Genomic DNA, 18104 nt, shown 5'->3' on the forward strand with positions numbered 1-18104 from the left:
CATTTTCGAAACGCATAACTTTTTTGCCGAAACTTGTGAAGAATTTGAACAAGTTACGGATGTCTCTTCTTGTAAGGAACAGCTATATTTTCCTTGGATTTTCCTTGCAATATCAAGTTTGTTAAATATAGACTTATCAACCTAACTTTCTGCTGCAGAGAAACTCTTTCATCCACCATGTTGTTTGATGGTTGTAAGATTAGCACCATTATTGGCGAATAAAGTTGAAGTACGCCTCATACAATGGCCAGTATATGATTCTGGATTTGCGATATTCAATAATGAAGCAACTATTGAGGGTACCTTCGCCAATGTGTTGATTCCAACAGGCTGAGAAGTACATTTTTAATTGATGTATCTTAAAAAGAATCTGTCTAGTGTCAGGCGAATTGGGCGCAGAGAAATATATTTTCTGCATATTTCCACAGGATTCACGCAAAATCCTGCTTCTATAATTGTAAATTTTCTTGAAATCTTTCCAATACTGCAGCCTTTTTGCTTTTATCCTCTCGATTCACTCTTCAAATAAGCAGTAAGCTTGTTATATTTTCCAATATCTATATTTTTGTACACCTTTGTGTAGCCTTCAACATTGAATACTTCGACCACATAGAAGAAATTGCATATACATTTTCGTAATGTTCCCTGGATTTCACTGGCAATACGTGGAAAATTACTTCTTGTGCTTCTTCAAAAACAGTCACAGGAACACAATTACTTTCTAGCATTTTTACCAAATTCAGATAGAACTATTTATTAAATAATTGATAATAAACAACGTACCACAGCAACGAGCAGGTATAACAAATCTACCACGTTTCATTGAGTAGGTACTAGTAAGAAATATCAAGTCGTGCGAATATTTTTTTATTAAATTCCACAAATATGATTGTGATGTGATTATGGATAAAACGTTGTATTGCATTCGTATTTTAATTGCCTTTTATCCACTTGTTAAACATTCTTGCTACTTAAAACACTTATACAATAAATAATTATTATATGTCTAATCACAATATAATATTAAAATAGCAAAATACAAAAACAAAATAATTTTACCAAGAATCTTTACAATTTATTTGTAGATTCATAATCGATGAGAGAATTACAACAAAAACGAAGAGTAAATAAATTGTCTTACATTTAATTTATAATTTATTTTTTCAATGTGGATATCCCTGTACTTGTTACAGGAAATCTGACAATTTGGCATTGAGAGGGGTGAGGGGGCACTAATTGTAAGACGATACAACGACGTCGATATGAATAATGCCCACGTTGCCCCGCGGTCGGTATTCCCCAGTATTCCTCAATTAAATAATAATAGTTTTTAATTATTCAACTACTACATGTTGATTTCTAATAATTGCTTATACAACTAATTAAATAGGTTTTTGTGTTAAGCGAGAACACGGGAAACAGCATGATATATTTAAATTAAGTTTTATCCAACCACTGTTCAAATTTAAAAGTAAATATACCAGGTGTTTTGAAAAATATTGTTATGGACATGGAATATAAAAAAATTAGGTCCTATTGACCGTGGTCCTATTACATTTTGTTTTTGAAATAAGACGTCAAAGACGATATTCTAAAATCAAATTTTACGTACCTTTCACAAAATATTGGATTGCAATAAATTTGCTGCAAGTAACTTTAAAATGTTAAAAATGTCAGTATTCGTAGTTTTTGACAATTTTTTAGTTTTAAGTAAAGTTTTTTAGATTGCACGTTTCCTGTTATCAAAGATACACTGCTGTCAGAATTACTGCAAATAAATTAATAAATGCAATTGGCCGATAAAGTCAGGAAGCTTTTATCAACTACATTATGTCAATGTAGATATAATCCTTAATGTCAGAACTTTTGAACTCATTAAAAGGGAAGTTATTATTAAAATAAATTTAACGAGGTAGTAAATGGGTAGGCTTTTACCGTATCTATTTTATTTAATGAATTCAATTATTGCTTTTATTGTTGTTATTAATTACTGCTATTTTTAAGTGGAATCATTTACTGTTAATGCGTCATTGTTAATTAGTATTTTAATTAAAATAAAATTAATACTTACTTAATGATGTTACAGCTGTTTAAAATTTACGGTGTCGTCAACACGTTTGGGAACGTCTGCTCCAATTTTCACGAAACAATATAAATGATCCTGTAGCAGATGTAATACGTTAACGTAAATTATCAATAGTTTATGGTTCAATAAGATACATTTCACATGTTAAAATGTTCGCATAAAAAAAGTCGAGAGGGCCGCGATGGCCATGTACTGGTCCAATGCTTCTTGAACTTCGTTATTGTAATTTCGAATATTTTTCTGTCGAAAATGAGGAAGCATATCATCGTCTAAGCACCACAACTAGAGCGCAACTTCAAGAAGTCCAAACAAATTATGTTGAAGAAATTCAAGATATTGTCGACAATTCTTGCTCAAAGATTCAAAGGAAAACGGTGCAACTGATCCCATTGAATTACATGTAGGTGTTCCAATTCCTAGGAATCTACATTTCTATGATCTTCATTTTTTCCCTTTGCCACCCTAGTTGAAGTATTTTGCATACAAGCTAAAAGCTGCTAATATCTTTTGTCTTAGTTCTCCATAAATAAACCACAATAATAAGAGCATAACACATTAATAGAAAAACACATACCTGATATGTTTACAATTTCAAATAATGCAAACATTCAAAGAAACATCCTATTATTCTTGTTTTCACGTTTGACAAAGTTTGTTTGATGTCCCTCAAACACAAAAGACAATAAGCCCATCCATAAAAAAATCGTTTTGTAATTCCTGAATTTCGTTCATCTTTTTCAGAACACCCAGTATAATAACACAGTTAATTTAATAACTTTGAAATTAGCTTTTCGATTTTGGGAAAATATATAATATTATATGTAGGTATCATATTTTAGATTAAAAAGAAAATAATAATTTTAAATTCAGTGATAATGAGGACGTATGTGGTTTTGTGACGTCACAGCACGTTAAGTAGAGAAGTGTCTGATATACTCGTAGTAGAAGGTTGCATAATATAAATACTTCTAATCTGTTCCTCTACAAGGTTAGTGATTATTGCATAATAAAACCCAGACGTTATATAAACTTAACTGGACTGTTGGAAAACCCGTATCTCTTAATGGTTTCGCAGCAATTGTTTCCCTACTATTTTGAAAAATGAAACAATAAAATTCGGTTACCATGATATGGATTTACCTATCAAAAAGTGAAATAAAATAAAATACAGAAGAAATGTAGAACAAGAAACAAGTATATACCATTTAGTTACTTTTATGAACTCGAAATGTACGTTTTAAGAGATTTCCTGTTTAAACAAAGTTGTCAGTTGGGTCCTTTTGTGGCATCCGATTGATAGATTTTTTTTATGTAAAACGGAATTTGAAAGCAAATAACGGGAACAACAGCAGGTCTTTTTTCCTTATCTACTTTGATTATTGCTTGTTGATCCTTTTTTGCAGATATAAATATATAAAAAATGGGTGCATAATGATTATTAAAGTATGTGTATACTTTATACAACGCATGGTTCCTTTTCTACAGCTTATGAATATTGAAACATACTTCTGTTGATATTGTATTGTTATTTGTCACACCCAACAGTTTCCACAATAAAATTTAATTAAACAAAAATATGATAACATATTGTGCTTCTGGCTACTGAACATGCATGTATTATGGGCTAATTTTCAGAATAGGTGCTGTGTTTTTTTAAGGGATAATAATAATAATAATAATACTAATAATAATAATAATAATAAATCTTTATTCATGTAAGCCTGTGACAGGATATGAAACGTCATAAATTATTCTAACATAATATAAGACAAACCAAAGTTAGAAAAAAATAACACAGAACTATACATATATGCACATAAAAAACGAATAATTTATCTCGACACAGGAAAATTTGTATGATTTTTAATATGAAGGGGCCCCTTCTGGTATGTTGTTAGGTTATGATTATTTAAATAAATTAGATTGTTTCCTCGTGTGTTATAGCCATGCACATTGTTATGTTGTTTGAAAAATTTAGGATGGCTTTTAACAAATACGGCTGCTTTGTATATCAATATACAAGGTAAAGAAAAAATTTTATTTTGTATAAATGATGGTTGACAAGATTGTACCGGATTGTATTGTTCTAAATCATTGATAAACAATATAAATAGTAATAAAACACTCCCCTGTGGAACCCCCAATGGAATCTTAGAAGAATGAGATATGTTGTTGCCAATTTTCACATTTATTTCCCGGTCAGTTAGGAAAGAGTGAACCCAGTAGTCAATTGGCTACCTTAAACCCATTTTTTAAGTTTATCAATCATATTATCTTTATGAATGCAGTCGAAAGCTCGTGTTAAATAAAAGAAAAGAACCAACACGAAATTATCTTTACTAACGAAAACGCGGCCGTATTTGTTGAAAATTTTTTTCGAACAACTTAGAAAGACTAGATAATAATGCTATTGGTTTATATTTGTCGATGCAATCGGTTTCTCCTTTTTTGTATAATGGAATGATACTGGCTAATTTAAACGCATTAGGAAAAACTCCAGATCTGAGTGATAAATTAAAAATGTAACACAACGGATTAATAAGGAACTGAAAAATATATTTTATAACATTAACTGGAATGCCATCTGGCCCACTTGACGATTTATTTTGCATTGTGTTAAGAATGTTTTCAATTTCAAACGGTGTGATATCATAGATAAAAAATAGTCAGTGTGTGAAATTGGTTAATTCTACATTAACTTCAACTATTGGGAAACCGAATACATGAACTTTAGGTCAAGTTTTATTACTCCCTTCTCATAAAAGATCACATTAGATATAACGCACATTGCCTTATTTTGTCAAGCAGTTATTGAAACGTTGCCAGCACTACACATTAGCTCCGCCGTCCTAAGCCTAACTTCAAATTTGCAAACTAACTTAAGTTACCTAAAGAGACAATTGCATGAAAATCTATTTCTTTTAAAACTGCGTAAATCTGTAATAATAATAACTTTTTAATTTACTTACATTCTCTTGTTACTTACAACTGACAATTGAATTGCATTAGCATGTTCTTTAGTTTTTGTTAAATTATGTAAGTTTAATCCTAGAAGGGTTAAAAGTGACATATTGCTCTTTAAAGTCGTGTTTGTCAACATTACTTCTAATCAATGATATAAAGAAAATAGTTAAAGTAATTATAAAATGCAGCTTATAATTTCCTCTAAGAAAACCACAACTCGATAACGATAACTAACGATTCGAACTTCCCATCTCGCGTTTTTATTGTTCCCACATCGATAATAACGTTATCGGACGGATTGCACTCTCATTTATGTAACATCGTCATTTAGCTGGGAATATCTGATCGTGTTATATAACGCGTCTATTGGCTGCCAAAGAATTAATCCGAGAGTTATTGATTTCGTCTAATCCACTTAACAGCGGCAAAGAGACGAATAATGAAATTAGTAGTAAATTGTTTGGCATGCGACCAAGTCCTTAACAGTTTTTTTGGCTCGTTCTATTTATATGTGAATAAAATATGTATATATTAATATTGCAGAGTATAATAATAATTATTATATCTCTACCCCTCATTCATATCGCAAGGATTAACCCAGAAGTCGGAAACTTGTGCGGGAGAGGGGACGGTACATTATTATTCAGTAGGCAGCATATGCGCCCAGGAACAACTTACGTCTGTAAGCCCTAACCACCATTCAGTGCAGGAATGAGGAAAACCTGGTAAACGCGTTGAATCTCAACCACCGACCAACAATGTTCTTCGATACCAGATACCTAGGTGTGCAAAATAATGTGGTAAACAAGTGTTCTATTGGGTAGTAATAAATAAATATGCAAAAGAAAAACTAAAAATGATTTGTCTAAACAGAATTAATATAAGAAAAACAAACCTGATATACAGAAACTGTTAAATAATGTTTCTAACATCAACCCTGACAAAGGTCATTACGTAAAAAAATACTTATTAAAAAGAGAACTTATCATTTCCACATTTTACTTAGGATGGTATAATTATAATTAAAAAAACTTTTAGAAAAAAAAAGATGACATTTTGAATAAAGATTTTTTTGGCACATTTAAATATTACAGCAAATTTCATGTATTGCCTTTTGAAAAATACCTAGTAAATGCAAACCTAAGTGATTTCCCCAACAAAGTCGTGAACAGTTTCTTTCTAAATAATAAAAACTGCAAAAAATGAAATTTTTTGGATTTTTTATAATATCTCGAAAAATAATAATTATGAAATCGTCTTACTGTAGAGAATAAAAAAAACTATAAAATGTTTTTTATGCGACCCTATCAGTTCATTTTTTACAGAGAAAATCCAGAAAAACCTCTAAAATAGACCTTTTCTCAAAAATTCATAACTCCGTCAAATTTGAAGCTGGAAAAACAATCTTGCAGAAAATGACAGAAAATAATAAACATGTAGTTTAATCGTGCGCAAGATGGTTTCTGTCCGATGTATAGTTTTTGCACAATTGCATTATAAACAAATTAAGGTCTTTTTTGCACAGCGTGGCGATTTATCAAAAATGGTCCGAATTAAATTCTGAAAACGGCATCTGAAAGTAGACGACAAATCTCTAATTTGTATATCTGGGATTTTCGCCTGAGTGATGGGAAATACCTATGCTAAAAATTCACGTTATTCCTAAACTACTTTGCTGAATTTTATGTGTTTATTGACAGAACTATGACAAAAAATAGGTATATATGCCTTATATTGCTCAACTCGTTTTTATAAGGGCTATCTATTTATACAATAAATATAGGGCGTCCTATTAAAAGAATTTCGGTAATATTATAGGTATGTCAAACATTTCTCAAAATAATAGAAAATATTGCAGAAAAGTGACAATTTCTATTTACTAATTGACCTGTTTCAGCGAGTTTTTCAAATCTGAACTGGAAAAAATATGAATTTTGTTCCATAATTTTGGGACACCGTGTATTATAAACGATGATATAGCTTTGATAGAGGTAAAATAAAATATACAGCAAATGGAAAGACGTATAGAAATATTTTTTAAGAAAACATTAAACATTGGAAAAGTAATATTTACAGAATAAATCATTTTATTTATTTGTCCTTTTTTTCGTGTATGACATACCATCTCTTAACAAGTAAAATTTAAACCAAAAACAACTGCTGGACACTAGCAGCGTTTTCATTATATAAATTAGAATTAATTGCAGTTTCTATTGCGTTTGATTCAATTGAAATATCTGCTTCTGTTGAAATGTCTGATATAGTTGTGTATGTTTCCAACAATTAAGTGCATCTGGTTCTACAATTTCTAAGAATTTATGTTTTTAAATAAAATTCAGAATTAATTTTCAACTTCTTTACGTGTTTGTTTGACCACTACTTTGCTCTAAAGTTCTTTGCCATTTCGAAATTCCATTTTTACATTCCCCAAGGTATGTTCCTTTTAAATAAACAAGAAGGAAAACATTTCGACTGCTGTAACTTTATAACTAATATTAACTTGAAATAATTTATTTCAGTATCATTCAGTCGGTAACTATTAAAAGTTGCGAAATGGTTTTGAAACCTAATAAATTTCTGAAAATTAGTTCTGCTCCAACTCTCAGATTTCGATGAGTATAAATAAACCAATCAATAAATCACTATAATAAATTTCCACATGTCCCGGCGGTCAAAATACATGGTAGGTTAAGCAGTATGTAAAGCTGTGTATTTAAAACTTTTTTATAGCTTTTATTAGATATATAAATTGTTTCCAATTGGATGTGTAGAAATAAAATCAAACACTGTGTGTGTTAGTGTATGGTGCAGCCGGAGAAAATGCGCTCGCGGCGACTAGGTTGTACTGGGAACGATGGTCACAACGTCACCTTCCATGTGCAAATACAATCCTACAGTGCGTTCAGCGGCAGCGAGATACGGGAAGTGTTATTCCTCGAGGAGCAGAACGTGGTCAGCAAGAGAACCTTAATGTTGAAAATATTGACGAAGACCCCACAATTAGTACTCGACGACTCGTACTCGTACTCGTAGGAACCTGATCTCCTGCCGTACGTCGTATCTTAAGGCGCCAGCTGTTGCTCCCCTATCATCTGCAACCAGTTCAACAAATTTTACCTCCTGATTGTGATCAACGAATGCGTTTTTGCAGATTTGCAAGTAGACTTTCCTGCTTATGTTTGTGTAACAGATAAGACGACATTTACGCGTGATGAAGTGAATTTCCATAATATGAAAAAGAAATTCCATATGAAAATTATCACGCGATTAGGGAAACTCGTTTTCAACATCGGTTCTCGGTAAATGGTTGGGCTGGCATAATAGGCGATGTACTTGTGGGTCCCTATTTCTTTGAAGGACGACTAAATGGACCAACATATGCTGACTTTTTGGAGAATCGTTTGCCTGAATTATTGGATGATGTGGCATTACGAGTTTGGGCACGCATGTTTTATCTTCAAGATGGGGCTCCTCCACACAGTACTCGAGAAGTAACGTCATTTTTAAATGAAATGTTTCCTCGGCGATGGATTGGACGCTTTGGTAATGTACCGTGGCCACCTCGGTCACCCGATCTAACTCCAATGGACTTTTATCTTTGGGGGATCAATTTCAAAATTTTCTCTAGAAATGGTGCACCCAGTTGGCAGTTACTTGCAGTAACAACAATGCATTTACTATAGTAATTATTATAATAAGAATATACCAGTTTTTTTTCAATATCTATTTTTCTTAGTTTGTACTTTTGCATTGAAAAATTCCCCAAAAATTAAGAAGTATATTTCTGTCTTTCAATAACGATTTGTTTACGCGGCTTGTCTACAGCACGTAAGTCATCGTACAGCACACGGACAGGACCGTTCCAGAGAAAATATTTTGATCCATAATTACACTTTAATTTACGAAAAAAAAAAAACGCAACAAAACACCCTGTACATATTGATATTCAATGCTAATTGGGGTCCGCAATATCAACTGTTATGAATCTTGTATGTGCAGTTAGATATCTTTTCCATATCCAGATTATTGATATGGAAGGACATTGCTAATAATAAATAATTTGGTATCATGCAACCCCTTTGAAATATACAAAACGATCCATTCTTAGTATAAAATTCATTCATCATGATTTACTGGTTAGGGTTGGCTTTAAACCTACACAATTTTCAATATTTGTGCCAGTGAAAAATGTCACGTTTTGAACATTATTCTTCTAGAGCAACTGGAAGTTCCTGAGGAATTTAAATGTGTATATGGAATGCCATTTGTCTTTATGAAACTATAAGATTTATTGCTAGTAAGCTAATCTACATACACTTCGTTTGATATAAGTTTATATTAAATTTTTAGTTAACTAAAATAACACGTCCATATTCTATCACAAATATTAAATATATGTTCTTTCCTTTTTGTTACAAAAGTTTTATTTAATGATGTAATATCATACTTTAAAAAATATTGGTAGTTTAACGAATATAAAGCAGTTAGTTTACTAAATAGGATAGAAATGTAAGTACTACTTGCAAACATCACTACTCATTGAATGTTTTGACTAATACCAGATTAATTTAGACCATTGTCTATTTTTATAAATAAAATAAATATTACCTTGCAGTAAGAGAAGATTTAATTTACGTTTTAAGATTTATGGTCGGAAAAGAGAAACAAATAGATTCATAAAGAAATAAATAAGTGTTCTAATAAAAATTTATGTTGTTTAACAATGGTAAATTTGCTGAATTTTTATTCATATTACATATACGCAGATATACCTACAGGGTGTCTCGGTACTTGATACAAAAAAGTCGAATACAAACAGATGAGGTAAAATTAATATCAGTTCTTCACATAAATTTTTTTCATACGGGCCTTCGTCAACAAGTTACGGGCCCTCGAAGGTGAAAATGGAAAAGATATTTCTATTTACAGTCTATGAACCCAGAATTTTTGCATAGATCACGATCGCAATCTGCCTGTATCAGAAATAAGTTTCCTGAAAATTTGTCAACGGTTCTTGGTTCAACTATGTAAAATTAACAGTTTAGGAAATATTTGTGATTTTATGTCACAGTGTACATCGAGCGGCGCCTCCACCATTTTTTCCAATCCATAGGTTTAAAGTCTGGAGAACGTGGTGGCCTTGAAATTGGGTCCCTTCTCCCAATCCATTTATTACTAAACACAATAGATAAATAACTTCGTACATCAATATTGAAATGAGGGGGAGCCTCATCGTATATGAACCAATCGTTTCTTCGGGAGTCTAATGGAACATAGTCTAATAGTGGCTGCAAATTATTGTGCAAAAACTCCAAATATCGATGTCCATTCAAACGTTCCTCAAAAACGTATGGATCTATTAAATTATTATCCAGAAATGCTTTTTCATGTACAAACAAATAACATTCGTAGATAAATATTTTCTCAACTGTTAATTTTACATAGTTGAACCAAGAGGGTATTATCGTTGGCAAATTCTTCATGGAACTTATTTTTGATGCAAGCAGGTTGCGATCGTCATCTTTGCAAAAATTCTGGATTGTTAAGCATTGGGCATAGTCCGTCCCTGGCGTTCTGATCATAATGAATTTTCACGTCACAACATCAAAAACAATTAAAATTTTTATCATGCTGAAGTTAATAGTTCGAAGACTATAAATAAAAATAACTTTTTAATTTTCACTTTTGAGGGCCCGTAACTTGTTAACGAAGGCCCATATGAAAAAAATGTATATGAAGAACTGATATTATTTTGACCTCACCTTTTTTGTATCAAGTACCGGGACACCCTGTATATTTGAATGCAAACGTAACATTCTCTTTGTGTTAGTCAGAAATATTTGGACGATAAAATTGTATTTATTGATGAGAGAGTTATTTTCGGTCTATTACAAAATTTTATATTCTCTGTAAAATTTTGTTTATTTTTTTTCTATAGCAGACTAAAGAAAACTGAGAACAATCAATTTCAGATTAAATTACCCATTATTATGATCCTTTAAAATCTGCAAATAACTTCGTGCCATTAAATGAGCAAGAAGAGGTACCAGAGGCAATAGTAAATTATTTCCTCAAAATTTCCACATAAGAAAAACGCTTTAAAAAGGTAAATGCACAAACAGAATATATAATAGGCAGCTCTGACACAATTAATGTTTTTTTAATGTACTGTAAGTTCTTTTGTCACACTTGATGACTCGATTGACAATTTTGAATCAAACAGAGAATATTATAGCATCTTATATTGAAATAAATGAATAAATAAATACAATGTGAGGTCTGTCACATTTTTGGTTAAAATTAACAACAAAATTGATGATGAAGACATGGTTGACATATTTTTTAATATTTTCAAAGCAAGTTGAAGTATCAGGATCAAGTTTGGTGCTGATTTATAGTTATACGTTATATTCTTGAACATTTTCATAGCAACCTTAATAAAAGGACGTGACTTCTTGGTCTCCTGGAAAATGTAGGGTTTGACCTTATAGAATGAGAGCGGTGGTAAATGCAAAAAAAATAATTTTGATAAAGGACGCGTTGTTTTTGTTTTTCACCCACTCCTACGTCTGTTTTTGTTAGGTATATTACTAAATATAAATACTTTTTGATATTCACAAAAACGGTGTTGGATTATTAGTTAACACAGTTCTGAAAATCATGCTAACACAATTGATTCTGAATTGAACTGTGTAATGTTAAATCAAAACGATATCCAATTACTTTCAGCTTATCCATTGGTTCATCAGTTGGCGTTAAATTATCATCTAATGGTCGAACATAATGAAAAACGAACGCGAAGCGTTCACTAGGCGATAATGATGCTATCGAAATCCACAGCGTAATCCATTTAATTGCTCTCCCTTTTCCCGCTCACTGGTATTAACAAACAATTTCAGTATTAATCGATTCACTGTTTTGGTGTTGTTGTCATGAAACATATATGAGCATGTGAAACGCAAGCATTTTAAAAACACAAACTAGCTAAATTTTGTGTGCATATAGTGTTTGGGAAAGCTCGAGTAAAATTCAAAAGAAATTGGCTGAATTTTCTGTTGGGCCAGGCTCGGGATAGATGCAAACAGCAGTCCACGTTATATGGAAAATTGAATACGTAATTAAAAAGACACTAAATCATGGCATTTAACCTCCTTTCTGTAATTATGTAGTTGAGATGTGACACTAGCTGTTGGAAAGATATGTTTTTATGAAATGCAATAGTGAGCTCGGGCTATATATGATCCCCTTTAAACAAATTATTATAAAGAGGAATATCAAACGAGTCATTATGTCCGCATAAAAAATGTGACAAACCGGACAAAGATCAGCAGATAGCGTGTACCTCACCTGTAATGTAACGGGCCATATTGTCAAGGCACTGCAGAGAAAGGGTGTACTTATAAGACTTATTTCTACACCAAAAGTTCGATATGAGTTAAGGCCAGTAAATGACTGGTTAGATCCTCTATTGTGGGAAGAATTATATAGGTATGACAAAGAGATCCGTTATTACAAGAAATAAGGAACATGTAAGGACCGTAAGGTACAACAGGCCCGATAAATCAGCCGTCGTCTTGAGATGAAGGACATACAACAAATTTTGAAGACACAGGTACTTGTGAGGAGACCAGAGTTTTATAAGAACATGAGGCGGGAAGGATTGGTCGTCGAACAACATCGAAATAATATGAAACATGAAGAAGACCATGGTTGCCCCTTATAAAGGACAAACAAAGGCGTGAGAGGAGAATGTGAGATATACCACTGCAAAGGTTTGGAAGTGCATGTAACGGCATCGACGATACCCTTTATCCTATTGCGCATGTACGGAGTCGCACGCAGCATTGTGAAGGACCTAGCTGAGGCAATACTATCTACCACGCAAGCGAAGCCTCCCATCCTACTACGCAGGTCCAGACGCACGCGTAGTGGCAGGCGGCTTCAGTTGCGGCAAAGCACTTGTACAGTCATCATTGAAGATGCCGCCAGTGAAGAACGTCGAAAAGTTTGGAAATTGGATGTGATTAGTTATAAAAGCCATTGCGGTAGGTCTCAGGGGACGTTAAATATCAACACAGACCATGGAAGTTTTAAAACTACTATACAAGCTTTAGATTTTATTTTTATAGACGGTAGTTTTCCCTAATTTGCAAATACCTTGATTTAAAACTGAACAGCTAGGATGAATCCAATTCTTACAGTGAAACAGTGATACATGTTGCATTCTGCTTCTTTTTTAAATTTCATCTTCCTTTCAACGATAGTCTTCATTTCAGTTTAATATTATTCTTCTTGCGAAATAATACATTATAGCCCATAACCATTTTTTGAACTATTCCATTTCGCCTCCATAAGAGAAAGATTCTTGGTAGAACCTAAGAATTATTACTGTTAACAGTTTATTTTTGTTTACATTTCTGGTTAGTTGTGGCCTTCAGTTAAATAAAAATCAAACTTCATTCAACTTTGGGGGCTTCAACACTCCACTAATTCAAGTAAGCTGAAACGATATTTATAATATTCTGTTTTTGCACAAACACAATTAAGAATAGTCTTAATCTTCAAATTTAACTACCATTTGCTGCAATTTTTCATTACAGTAGATACATCTGAAACGAGTAGAATACAACTGTAACAATTTGCAAACTACACTGTTCCTCGTGCAATGTCGTCGTTGCGGACCTTCTATTTGATTGTCTGAAATTTGTCTGTTGTAACTCGGCATGAACAAGCAGTGGAAGGACCTGATACGGAACGATATTTGAATAGTCCTCTCCAGGGCTTCAAACCAACATTGAAAGGATATGCAAACTTACCTTATCTCTACCCATTAGGAACTCTTTAGCAGCGCCACCATTGTTTATATAACGCTAAGCCATCTCGAGAGTTAAACGATTTGCAATTGTAGTGGGTCTAAATTATTCCAAACTCGCTTATGAGGTGATTTAACATTTAATGCATACGGGAGACATAAGAGGGAAAGTGCAATATGAAACAACATCTAACTGAAGTGTGTGATATAAATTTTTATTTTGTGTTTATCTGCTTTTGTCACTGTGAGATATTCAGTAAGGCAGTAGTACTTTTCATAAATATAAACCATGATTGTTCCTTTTGTCCCAAGAATATATTTAAGCCTTTTTTTAAATCTATTTCAGATGTTGCGTTCACTGTTCTGGGTATTAGATTTGTTAATTTTATTAGATGGAATCTATAACAAAAATAAACGAATAAGTATACTAGGTTGTTTAATAACATCGTTAAAAGGTTTTTACAATAATTGTTTCTGACTAATTTTTTATTGACTTGCAACATGATGAAGCCTGTAGTATGATCAAACTCTCAGAAGTTCCTTTGAAGAAAGCATCGCCTGCCTTTAATACATACATGAGAGGCTGCAATATCCATTGTACTATCCTGACTTGGCGCCACCAGAGTTACAGAGTACTAAAAATGTCACCAAAAAGCTTTTTTGTAACGCGAGTAACGAGTATCCGCAAGCTCACTATTCCTTCATTTCACGCCAATCTACGTCTTCCACAATATCTTCTACCTGATTGAGTCCATCCATACAATCAATGTAACCATCTTCCTATGTGAAACTTTTAAAGATTTTCTTTTTTATAAGCTTTATGATCTCGTACTTGGTTCAATCTCGATATTTAAATGGGTCTTCGTAAATCTTCATCTGCCCTTTTTTAAGTAACCCACGAGATAAATTGTAAATGAATTCTTTACTACTGCGACGAGCCACTGATTTATTGGGAACCTCTGTATTCGTAGAATTCTCCTTCTGATACAACTATTTTTTTACTTAGGCGCAAAGTTTCTGGAGTAGCCCCCTCATGTAGCTTCCAGCTTTCGATCATTCTCCTCCAAATAGGTCACTCCTGATAGTTTTTAACATTTACTCAATACATGGGTTGCAGTTTCCTCCTGGTAGAACCTGCACAGACAAATGTCCAATTAGGAACCTTAATATTACTATTCTGATTAAGTAGGTCTTTAACCCATCCAATGGTACTTTTCAAAACCAAAACTTGGTATGCTCTATCCAGAGGATCAAAGAGGATCTCCATAGGGTTAAGGTTTCAACAACCCTTGTAAATCTTTCTTCCTAGTAAAGACGACTAAGGCGATTTGGAGAGGATAATTGTCCCTTTTACTTTTTCCTACACCATTAACACCGCACTAAACCCATTTTTGTACACTCTGGAAATTTCGGTTACCCAAATCATTCGCGTATCTATGCTAGACCCCTTCTACGAGTAATTTTATGTGTGCTTTCTAGAACTGCACACAGCAAAGACAAAAGAACTTCTCCGTATGTATTACCTCTAAGGTTGATTCTGGTCCATTTTTAAGTGGTCATTCCACTGGACCAACTACCTACATACAAAAATACTGGGAGGATCCGTTTCAATACGATTTCACCACGAAACAACATTTTTTATATATAATTTAAAATGGTTCGACCTAGTGATCTTCTTATTTGATACACATCTGACTTTTTTTGGAATTTAATATATTTACACATGCAAGAAATGATATACAGGATGAGAGGTACTCTGTAAATTTTAGCATCTGAGTTCCATTGGTTATATAAAACCTCTGCTGTTTCTTACAATAAAAAGAACTATATAGTACACAATTCGGGTATGTTTTGCAGCTAATTATGTGTAGATATATGTATAGAATGCCTTGCTCCTATGTAGAGAGCGAAATGTAAAGAACCACACCTTCTAAAAATATTTATTAGGTGAAAGTGGATTGGGTACAAGGTAATAGCTAGGTAAAACTTAAATTTGAATTGCATACAATAAAGTTAATATGAAATTTAAAGCTATAAATGTTCTCAAACAATACATTTTCATTACAACTACGTTTCGATTCGTTATTAATATGTGAGGAATACAATCTCGGTATCTACGCGATATTCTATTCAATGATATTAATTACACTAGGTATTCTTCCTTTAAATTACTTTATCTAAATGTGTTGGGCAAGGTTAACTTTTCGGTCGTGCTTGAATGAACAACCTTGTGGAAAATAATAATAAAAGGATAGGCTCATTTATACTCAGCTATTTTTGGTGATTTGTAAACACATCAAACAGTAAAAAAAAATCGACATCACATACTTACAACAAAATTGCCCGAAATGTGTCGAATATATGTCAAGATTTTTAAATCAGAGAAGTATTTTACTAAAAATATAATTTCATCCTCCTGATATATTCGTCGCCACCTTTATTTTAAATTTTAAGGGATTTTTTAATATACGGCATACATGAATAGTTAAATTAGAGAAAAACAGACGAAACTAATGTTGCACTAAACAGAATAATTGTGTTTGCTTATAAAAAAATATGTTCATTACATCAATGTATAATGTTTGTTTTTTTTTGTTGCAGGGGATTTGGTAAACAAGGATATCAATGTCAAGGTAAATATTTATTTTCTTTGTGCATGTATTTTAATTATTTTAATCTAAATGTATAGCTGAACTCATTTAATTTAATCTTTAATCAAAACAAAAAATTGAAATTTTAATACTAGTTGTTTAGTTATTCTCGAAAAGAAGTCTGGTGAGCGAGGTGGTCATAAAAACGGTCCATTGTTGGCAATCCACTGGTCATCAAACAGTTGTTGCAAAAAATTGCTAACAATGTAACTGTTGCCAGGAGGGGCACCTCATGTTGATAAAATACTTATCTGTAATCATTGAAAGGTAAATTTTCTAAATAGTTATTTTCAAAATTTTGTAAAATATTTAAGTAGTCACCTACAAAAAAAATTGGCTTGAATACCAAACCAACATTTTAGTAAATGAGAAATGTTTATTCATAAATAAAATGAAATCGACTGGGTTTAGGTATGTGGTAACTTTAACAAAGTTACACTCAATTGTAGTGCAGAATGCGAATACGATAAAAAAAATTGGGGATTTCTATTTAAAATTTCGAGTTTTCCACATTTTCTGAACTTCATATTCGATAATTTTTTTTTGACCACATTGTATAAAAACTGGAAAATTTTTATGACAAAACCGATAAATTAGTTTCGCACAAAAAATAAAACTGCGTTTCCGGGAAAACTAAATTTTGCTGACAGTCTGCGTCTGTCAATTTTTGCCTAAAAATCAAAATATCTCGAAAACGGTCAATCCTAAGTATGGAGTGTGCTATATGTTTCAAATTAAAAATAAATGCTTTTTCCAAAAATGCAATAGTATATACAGGCTGTTACAAATTCGCTTCTCACTACAGGAATCTCGGAAACGGTAAGAGGTACGAAATAGCTTAAATGGGGGCAAAGTTGCGTAATCAGGGGACCAACATTATCCCTCTAAATAATCAAGGCTAACATGATTAGTTTTCGAAATATTTGAAAAAGAAAACGAAATTTTGGAAATCCGTTTTTCTTTAATTTCAGTCTTATTTGAGGGTGATATTGAAAAAAGAACACTTTCTCAAGGCCACTTTTTGCCGTTTATCGAATGACCTAATCAATTATTATATGTAACCTTTCGTCCCTCGAGGACCATCATCAACTTCATTTTTTTAAATACGACCCTGGAAATTTTATTACATTTTTTGCAAGCCTTTATGACCTCCCAATACTGTACTGCCCCAGCCCGAACCAGATTCAGCCGTTTTGTCTCGAAAAATTAATCTTCAGTGTATTCGTTCCAAATTTATCTACATTTTTTATTTAGATTTCTTTGTTTATTGAATTATCGTACACTGTAAGTGTCGTTATACCCTGTGAAATCCATCTAGTTATTTAAACTATTACCACCAAGGCATAATGTTGATCCCCTGATTACGCAACTTTGACCCCATTTAAGCTACTTCGTAGCTCTTACCGTTTCCGAGACCCCTGTAGTGAGAAGCGAATTTGTAACAGCCTGTAGGGGTTCCATTTAAAATAAGAAAGTTGATATCGACTTCCGGTTTAATCGGAAGTACGATGACGTTGAAAATATTTTAGCTTAGTAGGCCCCACGGCCTGTATCACACCACCATAATTTCAAAAAAAATCCTTCGAGCGGT

At 32.6% G+C, this 18104-nt stretch overlaps 1 protein-coding gene across 4 annotated transcripts in view; it reads left to right on the forward strand.

Moving 5' to 3' along the window:
• Nucleotides 1–18104, forward strand: part of LOC108905182 (protein kinase C, brain isozyme) — a 77345-nt gene that overhangs the window by 38423 nt on the left and 20818 nt on the right. For all 4 annotated transcript variants that reach the window (XM_018707967.2, XM_018707968.2, XM_018707969.2 and 1 more), the window contains exon 2: nt 16464–16495. In XM_018707967.2, coding sequence (XP_018563483.1) covers nt 16464–16495 — 32 coding nt within the window. The remainder of the gene's footprint in view (nt 1–16463; nt 16496–18104) is intronic.

This window comes from Anoplophora glabripennis, unplaced genomic scaffold, assembly GCF_000390285.2.
Source record: "Anoplophora glabripennis isolate ALB-LARVAE unplaced genomic scaffold, Agla_2.0 scaffold54, whole genome shotgun sequence".
Classification (NCBI taxonomy): Eukaryota; Metazoa; Arthropoda; class Insecta; order Coleoptera; family Cerambycidae; genus Anoplophora; species Anoplophora glabripennis.